Source organism: Anguilla anguilla, chromosome 1 (genome assembly GCF_013347855.1).
Source record: "Anguilla anguilla isolate fAngAng1 chromosome 1, fAngAng1.pri, whole genome shotgun sequence".
NCBI lineage: Eukaryota > Metazoa > Chordata > Actinopteri > Anguilliformes > Anguillidae > Anguilla > Anguilla anguilla.
Window position 1 is genome coordinate 71,086,119 of NC_049201.1, and position 16,384 is coordinate 71,102,502.

Consider the following 16,384-nt stretch of genomic DNA (forward strand, 5'->3'; position numbering starts at 1 on the left):
TTAAAATATCCTATTCATCACATTCAAGTTTAAAAAATAAAGCTCTATCAAAACATTAAAGGGTAACAAGACTTGTCTCAGAGTTTATTCGGGTGATTTAGGATAGGAGTCTGAAATAATTATTTTTTTTATCTCAGTGCAAGGAAACTAATGGGGGGCAGAGGGATTAATGCGATGGACTACATGTGTGCTACTGTAAGATTTTGTTGCCAGAAATTACCTTTAAACTCACTATTGTCCTGGACTGGTTGGTGATTGATTTTCATGACTTACAAGTCTGTCGGTTTTTAATATAAGAATAACCCACCACCAGTTTTCTCCCTGATTTGACTATATGCCTCCTACATTTCTGCTATGTCACCCACACCTGGGGACGATATACAATGGTAATCCACAAAGCCCTGGCTAGTTTAAAGACATCCTACACAGGACAAGGCTAATTGTCGTGTCCCACGACTGTGTAAACTTTTTATTAATTTTTGGTGGGAAGCGGGATTAGGTGGATATAAGTGCTTGCCTGCTCTCTGCCAAATTGATGAAGGAAGTTGCAGTGATACAACAAGCCTAAAAATAAGAACGCTGAGAAAATAAAAACAGTGAATAAAAAATGATATTTTGGACATTAATTTTGATTATACAAAAATAATTAATAACCTATTATTTTTCTATTAAATAATTCCATGTGAAATGCACAAATGCTCCACAGATTAGTGGGCACACCTCCGTCCAGTGAGCACACTAGGCTAAGCCATAACTCCAGGCTACATTATTCAATCATGAAGCCAGAAGGCAGTTACAACTTAGGTAAATATCCTTTACGGCGTCTCTCCCCTGCATGAAGGAATTAAGATTCAATATGAGCCTACACTTAATACGACACCACATATGTTTATATACCCCCCATACATTTAAACAAGTGCTGCCTTTGTAGTCAGCTAAACGTTCTTTTCTTTTTTCCTTTGTTTTGAATCAGGGACTCACTTCGTTATTGTGGCTACAATTTCATTTTCGGTTAAATTAAAAGCCCTTGCTCAATGTACCTAGGATAATTGGGAGCGTCATTTAAGGTTTTGACATTATTGCTACGGTAATAAGGTACTGGCTCAGTGAACACATTCCCGTCACCACAAGGTCGTTATCCCTCGCTTTCACAGACTTTCGGCCATTTCAGAACATCACGGAGATGTAGCCTAGCTTGCAGCATTACTTCCGCTCGGAAACGACTGGTGCAAAAGATGGAGCCCAATGAAGCCTCCGAGGCGGCCGCCATTTTAAAGGGCAGGGTCTGCAAATGTGGTGTAATAAAATGGCTACGATGGCTCGATTTGGCGTACAGTGCGAACCTGTCCTTCAAATTTCCTTACTGACTGACAGTATAATGGGCCCCAACGTAAACACTGCAGTGAAATAGCAGACGCAATGTTTTCTTCATTTAACGAGTCTGTCACTTTCCATCTTGCGCGTAAGGGCATACTGAGAATTTGCGAACAATACATTAATGTTGTATTTGAAGACTAGATTATGATTTTTTCATAGTAATGTTAAACGCTATATTGATTCACTTCTTCATTACTTTGCCACCGTTACTTCCGCGGTGAAGACAGCTACCAGATTAGTTTTTAATTAACGGAGGGAGAAATAAGAGAACGGTTGGATCTCTGGAAATCAACATCAGAACTCCTTAAATGGTAACTGTACCCGGAAGTGTTCAATGGTCCGGAAACAGCAGAAGTGAAGCGAGTGCACGTCACTAGAGGGACAGAAAATCGACACGGGGCGAGAAAAAAAATATTTGGCCGACATAAAACCAAATCAACAATTCATAAACCAAATTGGAACTGATCCTGATGCAAAAAAGAGAAAAACGGTCATATAGCAACTGGTGATTTCCCATGTGCGATTAAAAGAAGAACTAAATTTAACCCAGTAGCGGAAATGTGGTTTTGGTAACGGTTTGAAAACAGCAAAGGGAGGCCGATGAGCGAGTGGGAGAGTATCTAGCTAGTGAATTCGCTAGCTAAGGAGCGGAAAGGGAAAAAAGCTACAAGATAGGCCTGCGAAACTATGCTTTGCACACGTTTAGAAATTTGTGAATAGAACAAGGGATACGCTGAAGTGTTTTTTCTAACTCACAGGGCTGTCGCGCCCTTTTCACCATCACTTTTTTTTTTGCGAGCAACCGTTTCAAAATACGATAAACTCGGTTACTAGCTAATCAGCTATAGCCTGCCATCGTTTCAGTTCTAATAGCTAGCTATTTAGTCACATTTGACAAGATCGCTACAATTTGACATTATTCCGTTTTAAGTATAAAGAATCCTAATTTTACACTGAAGCCTGACTGATGCTGAATACCGCGTTATTGGCCTCGAGGATACGTTTCGCCTGATTGTTTTTTTTTTTTTGAGAAAAATTGAGCAGCGATCGAGAAATGTGATTACATCAAGAAATTCACCTCTCTCCCTCTCCCTGTCCCCCTCTTGCTCGCCGAATCAACATCACTTTGGTTTGGCTACAAACGTTGTTGGAACAGCCGCCCAAATCTACACACAGGTAAGATAATAGCTACATTTTTGTTACTTTGTTGCTAGCAACGTCAGCGTTACCTCACTAATATTTACTGCAGAGATTTAACGTTGGATACAATATAACATTGGTGAACTACTGTAAATGTGTTATTGCTTGCAGGAAGGCTGAATATCTCATTTATTAAATTGCTCGCAGGAGAGTTGGTGTTAACCAGTTTTGCTTTTTAACGTTAGTGTGCTGAGTAACAGTGTGTGGAATTGGGTCTTTTTCGTTCAGCAATATTTGAATGTAAATGAGCTTTAATTAAACAATTAGCTAGCTACCTGTTGTAACTCTAGCAAACGTGAAATGCTACGATTGCTACTGTTAAGACAGGTAAGTTAACCTGCTAATTACACACAATGGCTATTAAACTACTTCAGTTTTTCCCGTCTCTTCTGAATAAGATAAAATAAAAAATAAATAATGATAATTAATCCACGCCACTGAATTTAAAAGCTCACAATTTTAGTTTCAAAAAGCCTGCTGTGATTGACGGGGAGATATTTCGCTGGCTATGTAGCTAACATTTACAGCTATGCGTAGCAGTTGAAAAAACTAGTTGTGGGCTAAAAATACAATTTTAAATAAAGCCTTGACTGCTGGCCTAATGTCAGCATAATTAAGGGGATGTCTGTCAGTAGTATTAAGTAAGACGATTTGAATGGTTTCTTTTATTAACGTTAGCAGTTTTCATTTTTCGTGTCCTCAACGTTTTGCATAGTGTATAACGTTAATTTAGCAGGCTCTTATCCAGGGCGTTTTCTGTATATACAGTATTGTTGTACTTTGTTTCTTTAATGCATATGTCATCCACAAGCCTGCACGCACCTTATAGTTTTTCTTTTTCTGCTTATAAAAATATTAGTTTGCGAGTCTGACCGTGTGATGTTGAGGGCCTCAAAGAGTGCTTTGCTTTTAACTTGATTGAATTCACATGGTTGTGTGAACCAAGATGAATGGTTGCTCGTGAGATGAGATTAAACTCTGTTTAGAATATTTTGGCATAACCAAACTTTATTAAACTACTTTTACTGTTGTTGCTTTAAAACGCAAACGGGAAATACTGACCTATACTTTAATGCCATGAAGGCCGGGAAAGCAAGTGTATACACATGCATAGGGTATGAAGCCGAGACTCTCGGCATAATACATTTTGCAATTGGCAAACTATTACGTTAAGTTATCCTATCAGCATGGGGTATTTTTTAATTATGGATTTATACTCCAAATACTTGTTTTATGTCCTTGCCCATTTCCTGCCATGCAGTCCTGTCAAGGGACTAAACACTGAACGTGGATAATACTTTAGTTCATTTGCACATTGTTGGGGGAAAAAACTGGACATAACATGAAGAAAAACATAAATATGAGCATAGTGCAGAAACACAGAAAATGGCTGACATGGGGCCTCTCCCTCATAAATAATAATAATAATAATAATAATGAAATGCAACAAAATGGGAAATAATCCCAGCAAAAAAACACTATAGTAAAACAAATAAAATAACAATTATGTGTGCTTGTGAGTATTTGTGTATGTGAATGAGTGCATGTGTGACTGTATGTAAATGCCTAGTTCGTGACTTGGTCAATCAGAAGTGGTTCGTCGTAATGGTACACACTTTAATTTTATGACTTCTGTTGGTGGCTGGAGTAACTAATTCTGTCAGGAATTTTATTGGAGAATAGATTTCTTTTCTCACATGCTCTAATTTCTGAAAATGGTTTTTTAGTAGAGATGTGGAACCAGTTTTGAACAGCTTTCTGTTGTCATTTTATCAGGAATGAAATTATACATTACATTTGAGTTAAGCACCTAACGTTAACTCCTCAATTGCACAGTCTTTGGAACGCATGATCCTAGATCTAAGTTTGGCCAAAGAAAAAGAGCCTGAAGTGGGGGGGAAACATGGCTGCCGCGATCTAGTGTAATTGTGGATTTTGAAAATGTACAGATTTTAATGTAAATTGCTGGTAAAACAGTATTTTCTCTAGACCTGTATGCAGTAAATCAAAGGAAATTTGTTGAACTAGTGAAACAGGTTGAAAAATCATTAGTGCCATGGTGGTAAGAGAAGGGACAAACCTTAATACTAACATTTTATTTAATTATAATTAATATTTTAAATAACACAAATAAGGTAAAGGCACAAACATGTTTTCAGAGTCCTTCCTCAGGTGCACCTCCTTAAAAATATGAACAAGGCCTAATGGTGCGTGAAATGTACTCATTTGTATGAGACATTATGCTGTAAATTGATTGGCTTGTAGAGATATTCTTTATTTTAACAATCTCTTTAAAAGTGCTTCAGATGATGACTAATATCTTGTCTGAAAAAGAAAATGTTTTCAAGGTGTAAATGGCAGATTACTTGCATATCATGTAGCCTACTCTCATTACACATGTTCAGAAATTGGCCTGTATGCTAAACTGTTGATGTCAAAACAAATGCATAGACTGATGCATCTTACAGAAATGGCAATACATTTTACATTTTAGGAATGTAATTTTGCTGAGAATATAAATTATGAATGAAAGCATTGCTATTGGTCTTTTGATTATTATTAGTTTTGCAAGCTAACTTGCTTCACAAAGTTCAAATATAGCCGGCAAGTTTTTTGAACATGCTGTATTGGCTGCAATAACATCAAATCTGCACATACGTAAAAATAATTATTTTGATGGTGCCCTGAAATTGTCTGTATTATTTCCAAATAGATGTAGACTAGTGAGGTGATTGAGTTATTGAGACCGGAGCATTAATGTAAATGACCCTAGGTTAAGGTATTATTGTGTGGCTGTGTAAAGTTTGTCTGAATTTTGAGTACATGGTGAAACTTGGTGTTTGTATGTACTGCGTGTGTGGATTATATTATCATTTCTGTAGTAAATATGAAAAGTGCCAAGCTGTAGGTACTGTACAGATACAGAGTATGCCCCACCAACCCATAACCTGGTGTATGGAGTACCTGCAATCCGAGTAGCCTACTTACCATGAGCAGGTTAAACCATGAAAACGTCATTTAAGCATTTGACAAATAACCTTAACAGTATCATTGTTACACTTACGTTCAGTTCCTATATGATCCATTTCAACTATTTCACTCATTTCAGTCATTCCATTATTTATCACTGGAATTTAGGCTATATAAGGGCCAAATGAATGTGTACACATGACTACACCAATTAAATAAGCCTTTTACAAATCCTTATTGTGAGCATGATTTAAGTGGGCTTTAATGTTGTCTTCAACATTGCAGTCCTTTTGGCTGCATGGTTTTCCTATAATGAATGCATGGACATGATTTTGTTTATGCATTCATTATAGGAAGATGTATAAGATGCATAATAAATATTGTATCAGCCTATTGTGAGTTAATGCGTAAGCTGGTTTTCCTTGTGTATACAACCTCTTTCACTTCATAAAGTATAGCCTACTAATTAATGGCAGTTTCCTTGAATAATGCAAACCTGGTCTACACGTGTGTGTTAGTCAGCATACATTCAGCCGTGTGGTGTAGCTAATGTTTGCAGGCAGAATCCTTTTGTTTGAGGCGGCCTGTGCTGGGCTGGCCTGTGTGTATATCTTCTGGAAGGTTGCCATTATGAGCAGTAACTATGCAAACAGATTTTCTAGGTTCATTTGTAAGATTTTTCTAAGTCTTGTACCTCTGTTGAGCAATGGGTTTCCAGGGTACAGCTGGTGGGCCCTGCGGGGGGAGGTAAGGAAATTTTAGTAGTACTTGCATGAAACAAACTTTCCTTGGGGTAAAAATAAGCAGTGGATCTTGTAATATCCTCCATAACCCAAAGGTTAGATTCCACGTTTAATGACTTTTAGTGGCATGACAAAGATGACAGGACAAAACAAAAATGATGCTATTCAGTTTGAGTAAGTGTGGTGCATTCAGAAGCCCATAAGGAAGCTGTCTCCTCCCCTGTAGCTTTGTCTGAGTGATGATTTCTGTTTGATTCATGTCTACAGGATTTGTAGGACCCACAGTAAATGAGCAATAGCACATTTTATGTTCATTGGTATTATTACAATATCCCAGAAAAATATAGGCCTAGTAAGAGGCAGCTGTCAAGCAATTATAGTGCCCTGGCTGTTTTTTGTCTTCCGCAAATCCTTGAAAGTTCATGGGCATGTCTGCTTCCACCACGGAGATGAGGGACACCTGCTGGTGTAAAGATGGAATGCACAACAGCAGAACATTACATTTAGGCTAAATTACTTTAATCTTGACTGGCTTGGTAATTTGAGTGATGAAAATGCTGAAAGTTGAGTCATGGTTTATGTATTTCATCTATGTTTTGGATGGTCTTTTCACACTTTTTTAGAATACTCGAGTACTACACGGTAAAAATCATTACGTTATGTTGGCAAACATTCTGCAGTGGTTAAAAGGAGTGTCAATGGGATCTTGAAACTTTGTGTGTGTGCCTGAAAATAAATAGTTCTGCCACTTTAATTGGTACAAGATATCTTTGCTATAACTTTGGAATTGCTTAAGTGTAAACAGTGCCATTCAAACAGGTCTGAATATGAAGGAAAAAAGGAGTGTTGTCCTGTATCCATTGTGTTGTTTTAGGGGAAAAGTTCAAAGCAGCATTAAAAACACTCACTTTTTTTTTTTAGAAACAATTTTTTGTGTTCTGTGGGCTGTGGCCAGTATTCCCAAGGGGGAACCTATAGTCTTAATCTTGGGTCCAATCAACAGGTTGTTCCTCACATTGTCTCGCATCATGTATGATTGACCCCAGTCTGTTGGGCCTGTGCTAATTATGCAAGAAGTTCAGTCCTCTGGGGAAGTTTGAGGTAGAGGTTACAGTTGCAATTGGGCATTGAAAATTGGAGGTTACAGGTGAAATCTTGTAAGACTATAATTTTTTTAATGCTATAGTTGACTTGTGATCAATTTTGTTTGACTCGTCTAAAGCACTTGATTAAAAAATTCATGTCTGTATGGAGTTTAATTTCTTTGTCATTTGTTATTCATCTTAATTAGCCTAATCACAGCTCTAAACTGCTTCCAGCAGCACTATGTACATTTTCTGGGCATTGCTGGGTGGTTCACCCTGCTAGGGCACTGTTCTAGTGCATGAATGAGACTGACGGTCTTCTTTCAAAAGCATGCCAGTGCTGACTGGTTGGCAGCCTGGCTGGGTGATGCACGATTAGTATTAGTGTCAGCCAGGAGTGGAAGCATCTCGTTGATCGGGCACACGCGATTGTGTGAACCCAACTTTACAACTGTGTTGTGATGACAGTGGCTGACATGGCATGCTTTGGAGGAGAATTCGTGCTCGTTTTCTCTCTAAAATCAACAACAGGATCTGATTAGTGTTGGACATTCCAAATTCAGGGAAAGCTTTTTTTGGACAGACAGCTTTTGGTAGACTTTAAATTTTAGTTTTGTATAGGACAGATATTTTTCAATGTTGCAATTCTATTTTAAAAGCTACATTAGCTCTTAATTTCAGTTAAGAAGTTGGATTTTTAAATGTTATGGAAAATTAATTTTTGTCTTTGTGTTTTTTTTTCATATTCACAGCAAGAGCATCAAGGAGAGGAAAGGGAGGAATTGCCTGTTCATCTGAGAACATAACTGAAAAGAAGAAAGGTGCTGATGGTGAAAAGACTAATGGACTGAATGAAACCTAAAACTTCAAAGAACTGGATAAAAAAATTGTTTAATTCCATTTGGGAAGAGGACTTAAAGATTGCACTATCAAAAATTTCCAGTTGACAGGTTCATGGCAAAGATTTTCACATTTCAAAGAGTGGCTGAGACCACACTAAAAAAAACTCTAGAAATAAAATGGTGGGGACTTTAAATGGAAAACGACCATCATAGGAGTTGATAACAACTAAAAAAAAAAAAAAAAGAAGACATCGAAAGACTGCTAGCAGGTGTCTTTAAAGAAACACTTTTGGTTTGGCATTTACCAGCAAGAGGTATCTCATCTGAGGGATGGATATATCACCCCATAGGATACATCTTCTGTAAGAGAGACGACAATCAGAGGGAATCGGAGTCCAAGAACTGAGGTGCATGGACAATTTAAGCCTTTTAGGCAATGTTCAAGGACAAATGCAGGTTTTGCGTTGACTGTACAAGCAATTCAACACAGTCAAAATACGGATCATAATGTGTCAGATAAAACAAAGCTAAGCTTTCTTTTACTGAAGTAAATATTAAATCATCTCAAGTATACAATTACAAGGAGGAATATTGACAACCAAACAAAGCTGAACCATATAGACTGAAAGTCTGCTGAAAATAAGCAGAAAACAAAACATTGATACAAGGTGGACGGGCTAACGCCTGTAAAACCCCTGTGCCATCCTTTCTTGGATGGAGAGAGGGGGGAGTGGGCTGTCCTCGTCCTTGGGAGGTTCAAGTGTTGCGGGGGCACGCAGTAGTAGCAGTAGCAGAAGTTCTGGAGGAAGTGGAAGTGGAGGAAGCGGTTCCAGAGGTAGCAGTGGGGCAGTTGGGTCTAGTTCAAGTTCCTCCAGCCGTAACTCCTCAGTCAGTGGTGGTGGGATTATTGTCTCCACTACTGGAGCTGGTGGGGTGGCTCCAACTCCTCCACCTTCCAGTGAGTGGGAGATGTTCCAGTTTGGAAAATACAATTTGGACATTATAGAAATGCTAAGTGGACACCAGGCCCACCAGTTCAAAGGCCTTGGATTAGAGAGACAGCTACAACATCAGCAGCAAGTTCAGCTTCATCAGCACCAGCAGCAGCTACAGCAGCAGCAACAGCAGCAGGCTGAAACTTCAGGTGCTCTTCTTTCTGGACTCAGCCTGGGGTCACTGCAAGGTTCTAGAGGAAACAGTTTTTCTGATTCTTCTTCAATTTTTGCCAAAATGAGTGCCCCTCCTCCACCCCTACCCCAGCAGGCTCCATCCTCGTCATCGTCACAAAGCTCACGGAAGTCTAGCAAAATGGGTGTGAGTGGTGGAAGCGGAGCGGGAAGTAGTGGTCATGTGCCAGGATATCCACAGTTCTTGCGCTCATTTCACCCAGCTGAGGCAGCTCTAGCCCAGGAGCAGCTGCATCCAGGAATGGGGCGTTTTGAACACTTTGCTGGGGGAAGCGGGAGCAGTGGAGGAACTGGTGGAATTGGTGGATTAGTGACATCTGCTCCACCACAGCCACCACCCTTACACCCTGGCCTCTCTATACCCCAAGCCTCGCCAGGACCCTCTTCGTCTTCCCCTTCCCCTTCAAGCTCTGCTTCTACCTCCAACAACCCTCCGAGCAGCAGTACAGTGACCTCCTTAGGTCACCAGCTTGTTGGGGCTCAGTCTGATGCCCGCAGCCTCCACCAGCAATTTAGTTGCATGTTGGCAGCCAATCAGTACTTTCTGTCAGGGGTGCCAGCTAATGCCAGTTTGGAGCAGTTTTTGGTTCAGCAGGGCACCCATAACCATCTTGGTCTTGGATTAGGGCAAACAGGTGGAGAATCAAGTTCAGGTTTAGCCCCACCCCCAGCTCTTCACCCCTCTCACACACACGGCCACCCCACTCCCCAGCAACAGCAGCAACAGCAGCAGCAACAACAGCAGCAACAATTGCCACCCCATGCCTCCTCTCATCCTCACTCTCACCCTCACCACCCTCTCCACCCAGGATCCCAGCCGTCCTCTCTTAGTGGATTTGATTTCCAAGGTATACCAGTTCTTTCGTCCAATCAACTAGCTTCTCTAATGCAACAGGAAGCTGGCTTGCCCCTCCCCCTACCACTTCATTTGTCTCTTTCCAAGGATGACGGAAAGGGTGACAGTGGGGGTGGAGGAAGTGGAGGTGGGGGCAGGAGGAAGAAAGCTATGGCTGGGTACCTGCCCCAGAGGAAATTGGAGACCAGCAGCAACAATAGCAGCAGTGGTAACAGCCACAGCAGTGGAAACCCCAATCCCAGCAGCAGCTCGGGACATGGCCATGATGTGGGGGGCCTTGTTGGGGGGAGTGGAGGGGTTGGTATGCCAGTTATTGGAGGAGACCCCTCCTCCCTTCTCTCCTCTTCATCTTCCTCTTCTTCCTCAGCTGTCTCGTCCTCTTCTTCCTCTGCCCCATCTTCATCTTCAGCCTCAGTCCTCGTAACTAATGGCTCACAACTCCAGAAAGCTGAAAACCTTGGCTCAATGGCTCTCAATGCTGCTCAGCCTGAACCAGAGCCCCTGTACCACTGTGGTGAATGCGGCAAAACCTTTACTCACCTCTCCAGCCTCCGAAGGCATCTGCGCAGTCATGGTTTGGCTACTGGAGGTAGCAGTACAAGTAACAGCTCTAACCCAAACCCTAATCACAGCCACCACCACCCAGATCCCACCCTGCCCCACTCAACCCAGGAACTAGCCTCGCAATCCAACACGCATCATCAACAACCACATCAGCAGCCCTCTTTAAATACCCAACAGCAGTCAAACCCAGACCCCACATCCTCTTCTTGTACTAGCCCTGAGAAGACTCACTGTTGCCCTGAATGTGGAAAGGGATTTAAGAAAAGGGGACACCTTCTCCAACATAGTGTCATCCACTCCGGGGCGCGTCCTTTTGCTTGCACTATTTGTTCACGAGCTTTCAATCGTCGTGAGTCTCTCACCCGCCATGAGAAAATTCATGTGGAAAAGCCCTTCCGCTGCCCAGCTTGCTGTCGCGTTTTTCGTGAAAGCACCTCTCTGCTTAACCATGCAGCTTCAGGTGCTTGTGGCAAGGGTCCAAAAGCTCAGCAGAGGAGCAAGGACAAGATGTCAGAAGGGGATGAGTATCAGGATGACGAACTTTATGGAAAAGAGGGAGAGGAAGATGAAGACGATGGAGTGGTGGGTGATATAATGGGAGAAGATGATGATGACAAGGGAGGGATGGCCTGTGATGGATTGTTTCCGCGAGGGAGAGAAGGAAGTGCAAACAGTGGAGATAAAACTGATGGGAAATATGCTGCAGATTTCTCACGAAATCGCTATCAGCCACCCTATAGAGGTGATGACTACCATGGAGACTACAAGCAACATCGTGGGCAAGCTAATCCTACAGGTTGTTATCCCGGAGAACCTTCCTGTGGAAGTGGAATGGCTGGCCCAGCTCTGAGGAAGGCTCCATTAGCCCCTACTTTGCATCCACACCCTCAAAGTCAAACTCAACAGCCCCATCTGCCTCTCTCCTCTCTCTTGGATGATTCAGAAGATGATGTCACCAGCTCTGTTAATAGCGCCATCTCTGCTATTGCTGCGGCTGCTGCTGCTTCCTGCATGCCTGGTGAGCTAAGCAGTGGTGGGGTACGAGGAGAAGAACGAAGAGATATCATTGGAGGGCTGTTGGGAGGCCTTGGCTTGGGTCCTCTTGGAGTCCAACCTGGTGGGCCGTCATCCACATCTGGAATGGACAAGACCTATAGAGGAAGTGGTATGGGAAACCAGGAAGGCATGAGTGGAACAATGACAAATTTAACCCACCATAACCAACAACAACATCAACAGCAGACTCCAAATGTCAAACCTAAGCGGCCCCGTAAGCCTCGAGCAAAGAAGGATAAAACGGCAGGTACAGGTGGTGAGGGTGGCAAAAAAAGACAGCATCGAGAAGGGGCTAGTGGGGAGAGTAGCAAGCGACTGTACCTTTGTAGTGTCTGTGGTCGTGGATTCACCAGACGTGAGAGTCTTCGCCGACATGACCGCATTCACACTGGGGAGAAGCCGCACCACTGCCACGTCTGTGGAAAACATTTTCGGGAACCATTCCATCTCACCAAGCACCGCACTGTTCATTCAGGAGAGAAGAACTACAAATGTGACCTATGTGGGAAAGATTTCGGTTATGCGCAGAGCCTGAAGAGGCATGGCAAATTACACCAGAAAGGTGAATTTGAGGAGACATCCACAACAACAGGAGGAAACAACAACAACAACAACAACTCTGTCGGAATTTCAGGAGGGAGCACTGGTCAAGAGAGGGATCAAGGAAACTCAGATTCATACTACTGCTATCCTCAGGACATAAAGCCTCAAGGAGCTAATACTCAGCCCCCTCCTCGGCTTTACACGTGTGCTATTTGCTGGAAGTCTTTCCGCCATCATTTTCACCTGACTGCTCATCACCAAGCAGTTCATGAAGGTGGGGAAAGGCTTTTTTGCTGTGAGGTCTGTGGAAAGGCCTTTGCCTATGCCAACAGCTTAAGCAGACACAGGCTATCTCAGCATGGGTTGACTCGGACAGGACAAACAAACCAGCCAGGAAGTGGGGGTTCATCTGGAGGTAGTGGAGGTGCAAGCTCATCGGTGTCTGAGAGTGAGGCAGCCACGAATGCTCTACTTCAGCTGGTGCCACCGAGTGGAGCTCATGGGGATCAACAGACACACAGCGGGGTCCCTCATGGTCATCAGCAGCCTCCCCTACAACCTTCTGGCTTCTCCCCTCTCCTGTGCCTCCCGGAATTTGGTCCTTCCCATCCTTCCGCTTCCAGTGCCCAAGCGTATTCCCAACCTCTCCCGCCCAATTCCACTTTAACCCCCCTCTCCAATCACCAGCAATCTGCAGGAATAAAGGGGGAGCCGCTTTATCCTTCCGGTCCTGCCCATTCCCTCAATACCTCTCCACCCATTCACCCTCTTCTACTGTTGCCACCCTCCCAACAGCAGCAACACCACAGCATTCAGTATCCAATCGAGATCCCATCTTCACACCCACAGCACCAGAACCTCCAGTCTCAGGGCGAAGTGAGGAAGCGCAAGAAAAAAAAAAAGCGTAGAGAGCTGGAGCACAGAGCCGGGGACTCGGGAGAGCCGTTGAGCTTAGCCAGAGGAGGCAATGTAGAGAGAGGTGAAAAAAAGCATACGATAGCAGGAGGGAGGCCGAAAGACGAGAGAAGGAAATTGCAAAAGCGTAAAAGAAGAGCCCTTCAACTGCAGCTGAGAAAGAAAAAACGAATGGCTCAGCTTTTTAGATTTAAAAGAGGGGGAATAGCAGGGCGTGCTACAGTGGCAGGAATAAACGTGGGAAGATTGACATCTTTGGAGGTGCCGCACAAACGCTTTCCGTGCCCCTTCTGTCCCCATACCACCTTTACTCGGCAGGCAGCGTTGCTGGTTCACCGAGCAGCTCGGCACCCCATAAGAACCAGGAGCCTCCAGGACCGTTTAGTGTGCCCCGTCTGTGGAAAACACTCTCGCAAGTTCTTAGCAGCCCTTAGCCATCGGGGTTCCCATCTTGCCCAAGCCTCTTTTTCCTGCCGAAAATGCCCCTCTCGTTTCTGGAATGGAACCCTCCTGGAGAGACACAAGGTGGTTTGTCGAAGTGGCGCAGGAGGAGCACGCAGCCCTGGGGGTTTAAAATTAAAATCTGCTAAGAGGAGAGGAAACAAAAGTGAAGGGCAGAGTGAGACTGCAGCAGTGCTGACACAGTACAGACGTTAACCTTTTTTGTTCCATTAAAGATTTTGACTGCAGAAATGGAGAGGATGAGGGTCTGTTTTTTGTTTTGTTTTTTTTTGAGAGAGAGAGAATTGGGAAGAGACTTTCAGAGCTGAAATAACTCTGTGGAACTGTGTTGACCGACTTTGTATTACTACCACGTGTACTCCTGGACTCTGGATTACAGTTTAAAGGAGTGTTTTTTTTTTTTTAGGTTTACGCATATACTAATGTACATGTACTGCAAAACCAGCCTCAAAAAGTCCTGGCACTTTTGGGGAAATCTATGGACGTGACTGTTTTTACAGCATCCCAGTCCCATAGTTGCATTCATACAAAAATTGGCTGACATTGCTGGGTAGATATTAGACACGTTTCAGTGGATTATTCTAGCTAATAATGTTTCTCCCTATCTAGTTTTTAATCCAACAGTTTCTCTGATGTGTACAATGTATAGTTAGTGTTAGGGCCACTGTGGAGTTGTGCTTGACTTTTTAAAATAAATAATACATTTTAATATGAGTAGAAGGTGGGTGGGGGGGAAAGAGGGATGACAGGCTTTATTTGATAGAAAGACAGTGTATCATGTTAGACGGTGCTCACTGTGTGTTATGTAGTCACTCAGATTGTGAATCTGTCACTTAGTAAATCCAAGAGGACGTGTATATGTTAACCTGTAAGTCATTTTATAAAGGGGCAAGTATCCCAATAATGAACAGAGTAAGGAAAAATGGTGGTTAAGTACAGAGATGGTAGAGGCCAGATTTCTGCTTTCTTTGAAGAAAAAGAAAACTAAAGCTAATAATGGAACCTGATGTCATCCCAGAGTGTAGACCATTTGCATGAAAGATCAAAATGGACAGGCAGATGGGAACAAGTGGACTGTACTGTAAAATTCTGATTATATTTTATTATTGTTATATTATGATTTTTTTATTCAACATATAATTTCAGTTTTTTAATGTTGTTTATTTGGGGGTTGACGGGGGGAGGGGGGTGGTGAGGGAGGGGCTATCATTTTAAAAAAGGGGCTTAGTTCAGTGTACCAGTGTGTATCCTCTGTCCACCTACCAACCCAGAATTTGGGCCTTTCCCTTATATACACACAGTCCTTTACTGATGTACAACCCTGTTCATATCCTTTTTTCCCTAGTGTTTTTCATTAAACACAAAAACAAAACCTGAAACCTAATAATACTAAAATATATTTCTATTATCTTATTTGTCTAGTGACAAAAAGTAGTAGGATCACCTTCCAAAATCAAATAAAATAAAAAAGCCAGTTATCTTTGCCTTTCTTCAACTTACATTAAAACTAAGCCAGAAAAAAAAACTTGGTTTTGGGCTGTTTTCATAAATTCACTTATTTGTCTTGATCTATGTATTTGTTTATTTACAAAATAAAGACCATTATTGAACACAGTATTGAAGAAGTAACTGTGCTGGGTCTCTCAGACCGTATGCCAAGGCTTCTCAAAGAAGAGGGATTTCGACTGTTTTTGTCATTTTATTCACCAAATCCACTCAAATCCTTGCAAGCTGAAATCTAGAGGCACCAAATGCTTTGATTTTTGATGACTAAATGTTTGACCCACAAGTGTCTTCATTCACTGTTTGCATGTAGATGTGTGGATATATAATGCTACTGGTTTAAAATACCCACTGTAAAATACCATATTTGATAACGTTATACGTCATGTATGTTCTCTAAACCGTAAAAGTAGAAATGTTGAAGACATTAAATGTTTTAGACCTACGGTATTAACTCAAAAATGTATATAACTGCATATACATAACTGACTAATTTTAACGTAGGTCAACAATACAATAGTGATAATTAGGGGGCCAAGTATCATTGGTGCTCTCTTGTTTTTGTTGCAATTTCCCAGTTAATTAACAGTTTGTTTATAAAATGCACAAAATTTGGTAATCATGTAGAAGGCTTTGAGATGCAAAAAAGCATAAAAAAGAAAAGCAAGTTCACACCTTGTGGCAGCCATTCATTTCATGTAATGTTTTCATGCTCTTACTCAATGGAAGACCTAAGTAAAAAACATAGTGCCATATTCGGCAGTTTTTTTTTACTGAGAAATTTTTGAAGATGGTCCTGATACTCCCACTATAATGGATTAGTGGTCTTGAATTTTGAGTAAAATGCTTAAGCATCAACTCCTAAACCAGTCAGATGATTGGCAGCATATATGTATGATCCTGTCACCAGGTTCCAGTGTTGGAATAATGTACTACTGTACGTTCAGTACTGCATTAGCGTAATACATTTGTCAATAACTGTAAATGTGATTCTGCAATGTGGTGTTCTGCCTTGAATTGACCCAAAGTGCCAGGAGCTAAATGGGTACATACTTTTATGTACCTCTTGTAACTGCAGACC

General features: G+C 42.0%; 1 protein-coding gene across 1 annotated transcript; it reads left to right on the forward strand.

Annotated features, from left to right (window-relative positions):
* The first annotated feature begins 1,711 nt into the window (after window positions 1–1,711).
* On the forward strand, window positions 1,712–14,708 carry si:dkeyp-69b9.6. Its single transcript, XM_035427745.1, has 2 exons — window positions 1,712–2,553; window positions 8,128–14,708. The coding sequence occupies exon 2, from the start codon at window positions 8,932–8,934 to the stop codon at window positions 13,993–13,995; it is 5,064 nt and encodes a 1,687-aa protein (XP_035283636.1). The 5' UTR covers window positions 1,712–2,553; window positions 8,128–8,931; the 3' UTR covers window positions 13,996–14,708.
* Window positions 14,709–16,384: the final 1,676 nt, after the last annotated feature.